The 9,584-nt window shown below is 41.0% G+C and overlaps 1 protein-coding gene across 1 annotated transcript; it reads left to right on the top strand.

Annotated features, from left to right (window-relative positions):
* Window positions 1–944: 944 nt before the first annotated feature.
* On the top strand, window positions 945–3,169 carry TIGD2 (tigger transposable element derived 2). Its single transcript, XM_008054147.1, has one exon. The coding sequence runs from the start codon at window positions 1,222–1,224 to the stop codon at window positions 2,797–2,799; it is 1,578 nt and encodes a 525-aa protein (XP_008052338.1). The 5' UTR covers window positions 945–1,221; the 3' UTR covers window positions 2,800–3,169.
* Window positions 3,170–9,584: the final 6,415 nt, after the last annotated feature.

A 9,584-nucleotide genomic window follows, 5' to 3' on the forward strand; every position in this document is an offset into this window, starting at 1 on the left:
TGGCCGCGGCGGTGACACCCGGGTCGCCGGCGTCCACACGGCGGAATCCGGGCTCCCTCCGCGGGAGGAAAGACGTCCTCCGGAGCTGGCCCGGCGGGGAGAGGCCCTCCTCACGCGGCTTCCCTCCGACCTCTTACTCTCAGGAGGTAGGCGCTTCAGGTCCCTGTCCCTGTCGCCCCGGATAATGCCTAAACGCAGGATTTATCGTAGTTACCGATCACATCGACAGGAGGCGTTGATGTTCTCAACATAGTTGCAGGAGAGCTGTGGGTAATGCCACACGTCCTGGTATGGAATGGAAAAAAGAATGTTTTTGGTGTTTTCCTTTAGGTTTCGGAGGCTCCGAGTCCCTACTGTACAGGAACGACTTCTGTTGGCCCGTCGAGGATCATCTTTCACCAGGATTATTGCAACATGAACTTCACCGAGCCTTCCACCCTGTAGCCTCCACCTTGGGTTCTGATTTCCACCAATGAAGTGTTCCGATGCTTTCTTTAGTAATGTGACATCACCTCTTGTCCACCAGATTCTTCCTTTCCAGTTTCCAAGTCCATTTAAGTCGCGTTAAAGTACAGAGTTTCCTGCCTGCCCACTTTCACCTTGTTTGCACCACTCACTTCTGCCCAGCTCGGCTCTTCTTGCTTGCCTATGATTTCCATAAGCACTCACTTGCACAACCTGTAGCAGTTCTGACCTAGAGAGACGACATTCCTACAGTCCACTGCTTGACAAAGACCACATAGTCAGGGGGTGAGTTTTCCCAATATATTTTCCTGTTTGTCAAGTTTGCAAGTCCTCTCTTGACTTCAGCTATTTATTCCTTAGCACATTTCCCAAAAATACTTTAGCAAATAACCTTACCTGCAAAGAGAAGAATCGAGTGTGTAGTGGCACTGCTTTAGAGACCTTGCTAGTACAGTATTGATCTAACTTCTGACCTTCAGTGAGGCTGCAGTTCATGAAAGACCTTAAGCTAAGTGAGGAGGAGGAAAGATAGCATGGTTAACTGGAGCTAGGCCTTGTTATAGGGTCGTTGTAACTTTTGAAATAGCAAGAGAGTTCATGTAGACCTTTTCTGGAAATTGGCCATTGCACTGTCCGCCTAGGTCCTAGATGTGACAGGAGGAATCTTAAGGCCTCATTTTCTAGTCTCTTTATATTCAGTTCTAAGTTGTCCATTATCTTGCTTTAGTAATCGTTTAAAATTGCTAGACACTTAAGATGTTGGGGAAACGTAAGCGTGTAGTGTTGACAATTAAGGACAAGCTTGACATTATTAAGAAACTTGAGGAAGGCATCTCTTTCAAAAAACTTTCTGTGGTATATGGAATCGGCGAATCCACAGTTCGTGATATTAAAAAGAACAAAGAAAGGATTATAAACTATGCAAACAGTTCAGATCCTACTAGTGGAGTATCTAAACGCAAATCAATGAAGTCATCGACATACGAGGAGCTTGATAGAGTTATGATAGAGTGGTTTAACCAACAAAAAACAAATGGGATTCCAGTATCTGGAACGATTTGTGCAAAACAAGCCAAGTTCTTTTTTGATGCTCTGGGGATGGAAGGTGATTTTAATGCATCATCTGGCTGGCTAACTCGATTTAAGCAGCGCCATGGTATTCCAAAGGCTGCTGGTAAAGGAACAAAATTAAAAGGAGATGAAACTGCTGCCATTGAATTTTGTGGTAACTTTCAGGAATTTGTTGAGAGAGAGAATCTACAACCAGAGCAAATTTATGGTGCTGATCAAACTGGACTGTTCTGGAAATGTCTACCATCAAGGACGTTAGCTCTTGAAACTGAGCAAAGTAATTCTGGGTATAGGTCAAGTAGAGAGAGAATCATTATTATGTGTTGTGCAAATGCCACGGGTTTACACAAACTTAATCTTTGTGTTGTGGGGAAGGCTAAAAAACCCCGTGCATTTAAGGGAACTGACCTTTCAAACCTTCCTGTCACCTATTTCAGTCAGAAGGGTGCATGGATAGAACAATCTGTTTTCAGACAGTGGTTTGAAAAATATTTTGTGCCACAGGTACAGAAGCATTTGAAATCCCAGGGGCTTCTAGAAAAAGCAGTACTGCTTTTAGATTTCCCCCCAGCACATCCAAATGAAGAACTGTTGAGTTCAGATGATGGCAGAATAATTGTGAAATATTTGCCACCAAATGTCACAAGTCTACTTCAACCTATGAGCCAGGGAGTTCTAGCCACTGTAAAAAGATACTACCGAGCAGGACTTCTCCAGAAATATGTGGATGAAGGAATCGACCCAAAAATGTTTTGGAAGAACCTGACAGTGTTGGATGCAATTTATGAAGTGTCAAGAGCTTGGAACATGGTAAAATCAAGTACCATAACCAGAGCGTGGAAGAAACTTTTTCCTGGCAGTGAAGAGAATTCAGGCATGAACATTGATGAAGGAGCCATTTTAGCAGCTAATTTAGCAACGGTTTTACAGAATACAGAAGAATGTGAACACGTTGACATTGAGAATATTGATCAGTGGTTTGACTCTCGGAGTAATGAATCAAGCTGTCAAGTGCTAACTGACAGTGAAAGTGCTGAGGACCAGACCAAGGCTGCTGAGCAAAAGCCTTCCAATAAGACTAGAAAGACAGAACTGAATCCTGAGAAGCATATTAGCCATAAAGCTGCACTTGAATGGACTGAAAATTTACTGGATTATCTGGAACAACAAGATGACATGCTGCTGTCTGATAAATTGGTATTAAGGAGACTTCGAACCATAATAAGAAGGAAACAGAAGATCCAAAATAACAAAAATCATTAATAGGGCTCTTAAGTGTTTCAGTGTATTTGCATCTTTGTGACTGTCTATCTGCAGTAAAACTTACTTTGTTTGAAGTCCTGTGGATTCCAAGGCCAAATACATTTTATAAATGATTTTAGGGTTAGAGGCCATTTTGGATTACTTAAATTACAGTTCTCTAATGTTAACTCTAGTCATTGAGCATTGATGTGTAATTTCTCTGTCTACTGTTTCTAATATGTGTTATACTGATTAGATTATAAGATACCTGAGGCCAGGGATCTTGTGTCTGCTTTGTGCCTGAATTTCAATGTATCTAATAAAGGGTCATGCACACTATAGGCACTCAATAAATCTTACTTAAATTGAATTTTTATGATTTTGCTCTGAACTCCTACTTCTAAATTGAAATATGTTGGGGATAAGTTTCCATTTTCAGGACTTTTCCACTGCTGAAAATCTTAGAAGAGCTCAGCAAAAATTGTGTTTGAAATACTTCACTGTGACTTCAGAGAACTGAAGGAAAATACTCTAACCTCAAGTAATGGCATCTCGGTCAGGTGTGGTGACTCAGCCTGTAATCCCAGCACTTTGGGAGGCCGAGGAAAGAGGATTGCCTGAGCCCGGGGTTAGAGACCAGCCCAGGCAACTTGGTGAGACATCCCCCCCCCCCCCTCTTTACAATAAATCACAAAAACTAGCTGGGCATGGTGGTGTGCATCTGTAGTTCCAGCTACTTAGAAGGCTGAGGTGGAAGGATCGCCAGCAGGTGAAGACCGCAGTGTCTGTGAGCGTGCCTCTACACTCCAACCTGGGTGACACAAGTGAGACTCGAACTCAAAAAAAAAAAAAAAAAAGGAGTGTTTGGGTAAACAGCAGGTCAGACTGGCCATCTCTTGAGTGTAGCAAAGGAAGGTAAATAAGGTTAGCATGTCCCCAGGGAAAGGATTTGCACTTCACTCTTATCCCATCAGATAATAGAGTTCCTTCATAGCTGAGGGAAGAGTGTCATTCCTGTTCCTGGAAAAGAGATTTCAGTTTCCAAACCATTGCTATTAAAGAAGTAAGTTAAATTTTATCATCTCATTGATTTTCTGGATGCCAGTAGTCTTTCTCTTTAATCAGCTATTTGACATTTATGTAACACTTTAAAGCTTATAAAGTATGCCATTTGCTTTGGTATAGCATATTTTTCTGTGAAAACGAATACTGAGAATATAAGCATACGTATAATTTGTGGAACCAGCACACGAACAGTGGACTAACATTAAGCAGAACATAAGAGAGGCACTGTGGAAGAGTGTAGCAGCTGTGTGGCCATGGGCAAGTTGCTTAGCTCCCCATCTGCAAAACAGGAATAGTACCTGTCTCAGTTTTTGTGAGAAGTAAATGAGTTAGCATGTGAATTTTATTTACTGTGGGCTTAGAACAGGGCCTAAATAACACGGAATGTTGGCCACTGTTGCCTGCAGAATTATGCTAAACAGATCCAGTGTGTGACTCAAAGTGGAGTCTGCATTAGGAAAACCTTTCCAAGGGAAGTGAGATACAAAGAGATGAAAGTAATTAGTTTCAGCTGAAATACAGTAGTGATTCAGTGAAAATGGGAGGGTTAATCTAATTAGAAAATCATTTACTGACCATTCACTGGCAGGCAGGCTATGTATGCAGGCATGTTTAAGACATCTTAGGTGGAATTATAATAGGAAATGGGAATGGTATTGTAATTTCTTTGCTTCTGGTTTGTTAGCAAATTGGTAATAAAATAAATAGATGTTGGCTTTGTTCATAGAAGAAAATCTATATTAATAAAAACATTAGCATAGTTCACTGAAGTAGTAAAATACCTTTGAAGCAGATAAGATAGCAGTAAGCAGCCCACTTGGAATTTTTGGTCAAACTAAAGTAATACAGAGTCAGTAGAAAGTCAAAGCAAAAGAAATGTCAGGAGATCCTGGTTATGGTAATTAGGCTCAGCTGTATAGAGGGAGCTTCATTCTCATTTGATGTGGGGGGACTTAAGAGCTCCTCTCTGACAATTTTGTGTGGCTATCAGTGCTCAAAATTCGGCCTTTAGAGTTGAGACTTTGGGTTCTAGAATTACCTTTTCAGAAGACTTTGAATCTGCTTTCTTTAGGAGAATTAATATATCACTATTAAAACACTTTCTTCAGTTTACAAAAATTAATTTCACTTACCTGATAAGCTTACAAAAATGGAGTAGGTAAGACCTGAGGCTATTTGGCTTCCTGGAGACCTAAGATTTTAAAACTTGATGATAGTGGCTTCTATTTGAATACTGCTTTGCATTTTCATAGTGCTTTTTTTTTGTAAACAAAAACTTTTCAAACTTCAATCATAAACCATTGAAATAGTTTGCTCTCGTGATTTATATCTAAACACTAATATAAATTGTGCACTCTAATTCCATAAATCATTGTCATGCAAAAATGTTTCCCCCATTCCAAATGTTGTAATATATCCTCTAGGAAGACTCATTATAGTTATCTTGGTTAACAGACACCCCTTATATGTGTCCTAGAGTGAAAAGCCCAGACGTATGTACTCTTATTTGACTTTGTGCACCTTAGAGAAAATACAAATTCTGACTATAGGTTACTGTTTTAAAAATGCATATAATTTAGAGGAATTGAGAGACTAACAACACAGACCAAGTAGGGAAAGTGGCAACTAAGAACATACTTAAAAAAAAAAAAACTATATAGTGGAAATATTTACTATTTCATAATTCAGTCTCAGAGTAGTACAGGGATTGATGGGAAAACTTTGGGTGCTAAATATAGAGTTTGTAGGGCCCAAGTCAGAAGCCATGCACTCAATTCAAGCAGAAGTATAGTAGTATAATAGCTATTGTTCTGGGATTCTTCTTGTTTTCAGACTTCAGACTGAGCTATGAAGTCACTTTATTATGAACGTTCTGGATTTAGGAAGGGTCGTGGTGACAAAGACGTGAAACAGGACACAGCCACTGAAATCACAGACCCAGAGACACTCTGCCCCCAGTGATGTGGCCAGACTTACCAATGTACTAGAAATCCAACTGAGAACTCTGAACTCCAAATTCAGCCTTGTTTGGGGGGCTGTGTTCACTTATTGCCTTAATATTTTCACAAGGTTGACCTTTTCCTAAGTATGTACTTTATCTACATCCTAAGTAATATCTGTCTGCAGAATTACAGGCCTCATGTCAGTTGTGGTCTTTTTCTATTTCAAGTTAAATATAAAAGTTATTTTTCTTTGTAAATTTTCCCCCCATCTCTAAAACGGGGTCTTGCTTTGTCAGTGCAGTAGTGTAATCATAACTCACTGCTGCCTTGAACTCCTGGGCTCAAGGGATCCTCCTACCTCAGTTTCCCAAGTAGCTAGGACTACAGATGCACACTTCCACGCCCAGCTAATTTTTCATTTTTTTGTAGAGATGAGGGGGTATGGTCTCACTGTGTTGTCCAGGCTGGTCTTGAACTCCTGGCTTCAAGTGATCTTCCTGCCTCTGTCTCCCAAAATGCTGGGATTGCAGGTGTGACTGTACACCTGGCCTTTAAACAATTATCTTTTTTAAAACTTACCAGCCGGGCTCGGTGGCTCAGCCTGTAATCCCGCGCCTTTGGGAGGCTGAGGTGAATGGATTGCCTGAGCCCGCGGGTTCGAGACCTGCCGGGGCAGCGAGACCTCATCTCTACAATAAATCAAAAAATCAGCTGGGCATGGTAGCGTATGCCTGTAATTCCGGCTACTTGGAAGGCTGAGGTGGAAGGATCGCCGGAGCCCAGCAGGTCGAGGCTGCGGTGGCTGGAAGCGGCCACTGCACTCCAGTCTGGGCGACCGAGTGAGACTCCAACTAAAAAAAATAAAAAAAATAAAAATAAAAAAAATTAAAAAAATAAAATTTACCAAACTAAAACCTAAAGTCATCTTGCATACCTCATCTGCACACTTTAGAAACTCTAGCCAAGCAGAAGGATTGCGATCGTTGAAAGTTAACAGATTGGAACGCAAGCACCAGACTATCCACTCTTTCTGTAGATATTTCTGGGCCTTTGAACCTCAGTTTCTTCATATGTGAAAGACTGAAAGGTTAAGCAGTCACAGTTGAGGAGGTAATAAACACCAGCTATTAAGCAATCCCATGGCTGTTCATTAAGCATCCTCGGTATAGGTAGGCAGGCAGTGCTGATTTCTCCAGGCCCCAAGACTACAGCTGTCAATCACCACAGGGGCCCACCAGTCAAAACAGGTGAGGCCTACTTTAGCCACAGTCTGAGATAACTGGGCTCAATGAGAAATGCAGCTGAAGGCAGAATTGTGAGATGATGAGCTCATATGCTATAAACAGAAATGCAAACAGCCCGTGCGAATGCACAGGGGAGATAGGAAGAACAGATTTGAACCCACATCCAAAACAGCAGCACCAGTACCAGCATCTGTACTAGCAGCAGAAGCACAGTTTGCTGTCTATCAGATGAGTCTACCTAATGAACTGGGCCTAGTTAGCCCAGCAACATCTGGTTTATTACAGAGTAAGTGTGGTACACTCAGGTATCTCAGTTTAAAATAGAAATTAGATGGTGTTCCTACCAATGAGGCAAAAGGCCAGGAAGGGAGGTGATTTGCCTAAGGTCACACAGTCACTGGGTGCCAAGAAGGAAGGAGAAGTTGCATCTGAGTTCTAAAGAACGTGGTCCAAGGGCATGGGCTACCTCCAGACTGTGAACCTCTGAAAGCTGGACTGTAATTGCAGTCCCACTTCATCCTGGGCACAGCATAGGACCCTCCTCCCCCACAGAAGTGTGGAGTCTCTTATTGAAAGTCTGTCTCTCCTAGAGGATAAGGAGTGTGCCCAGTTCACATGCTGAGTGTCTGCTATGTGCCAGATCAATGTCTATTTTGTGATCCCCAGTGCAAGTTCTGTGAAGTATAATACCATTTTGGAAGGATCCCTCAAAGGGAGCTGGCAGAGACCCAACCAAACATTCCCGTTTGACAAAGGACAGAGTATTCAGTCTTTGTAAGAAGCTGCCGTCTTCTGTCCCCTGCAGACATCCAGGCTGCAGGAATCCATGAAACACTTGGTCAAGGTCTTCCTTAATGTGAAAATGTGCTGGGTGGGTGAAATTCCAGAGGGATATGGTCACCAGCATTATTCCTCTGACAGCCAAGTATTGTAAATCCATCAGGCTCAGAAAATTCTTGAATGAATTTTCATGCAACTGACAGGAACAGTCCTCATGAGGGGCACCTTTTTAATTCCCTTCTGATCAAAATAAAATCAGGCCTGGGGAGTGGAGGAGGTTGCCAGGATCCCAATATCATGGAAAAATGTAGGGGGTGCTGAGGGTTCAAATGCCTATCCTCACTGCTGGCCTACAGGCTCATGTGAAAAAAATACTTGACAGGTATAATTTGGAAAGCTAGAAACAAAGGTATCAAAAGTGCATAATGAAATGCATAGTATATACTATCTTCCACATCTGTGGCCAACCTAAAGATGGATATGAACATATTTAGTGAAGTTCTTTTATGGAACTTTAGGTGAGATTTGTTAATATTCCTAGAACTGTAACATAAGCCTTTGGTGATTTTTATTTTCATAATGATTTCGTGATGAGATTATCAGCTATTACTAATTAACTAAATCAGTGGGGGACATGATATTTCAGAGTTATTATACAAATATTAAAGAAATCAGTGAGATTTTGGAACATTTAACTTTTTTTAAGTTACAAGAAAATTACTGTAAAACTCAGCCCCCTCCACTTGTGAAGTAACCTGTACCAGAAGTGCATTTGTTCTCAAGGGAAATCTAGCTGAAAATGTAACATAGTTTCTTCTTCTTTTTTTTTTTTTTTTGAGTTGAAGTCTCACTCTGTCGCCTAGACTGGAGTGCAGTGGCCGCTCCCGGCCACCGCAGCCTCGACCTGCTGGGCTCCGGTGACCGCAGCCTCGACCTGATGGGCTCCAGTGATCCTTCCGCCTCAGCCTTCCAAGTAACCGGAATTACAGGCATGCGCTACCACGCTGATTTTTTAAAAATTTATTGTGGAGATGAGGTCTTGCTGCCCAGGCAGGTCTCGAACCCGCAGGCTCAGGCAATCCACTCACCTCAGCCTCCCAAAGGCGCGAGATTACAGGCTGAGCCACCGAGCCCGGCTCACAGTTTCTTCTAAGACCAACAAAAATGATAGCTAATTGTTTTCTACACTTTAGAATCTGTTGATCTTCCAGAACTCTTTACAAAGAAAGATCCAATCAAACAGTTTTGAGCCTTAAAAAAATAAAGTAAATGTGAGGCAATTTTTCTCATCAATTGAAGCAATCAACATTTAAAAAATGTAATATAACCGGTTTTTAAAGTCTATAACAGGCTTTTAAAATTCCTTTTTTGAAACAGAAACATTAATGCCTTTTGGAGATTATACACATAAACTTATTCTGTTAACTTATGACAGAATTCAGAATTGTTTTTAATTCCCTTCTGGCTTTAAAAAATTAACTTGAAAGTTGATTCAGTAGGAGTTTTGATAATCTATGTGATCTAATACAAACTAACATACTTTAAGCTATTTCAATATACTAACCAGAGCATCATGGTTGTATTTTTTAAAAAAATTGTTAATTGTGAGACAGTACGTAGGGATATCATTTCTATTTTCTGTTAATCAACTTTTTGGGCTACTTGCCAATATGCTTTAACACTTGAAGGACATTTTTTCCCCTCACTGTATTAATACGATATTCCACCTACAGCATATAAAATACTTATTACTTTTCTATAAAAACTAGAGAAT

Source organism: Carlito syrichta, unplaced genomic scaffold, assembly GCF_000164805.1.
Source record: "Carlito syrichta isolate Samal-C Ts95f unplaced genomic scaffold, Tarsius_syrichta-2.0.1 Scaffold289150, whole genome shotgun sequence".
NCBI classification, from domain to species: Eukaryota; Metazoa; Chordata; class Mammalia; order Primates; family Tarsiidae; genus Carlito; species Carlito syrichta.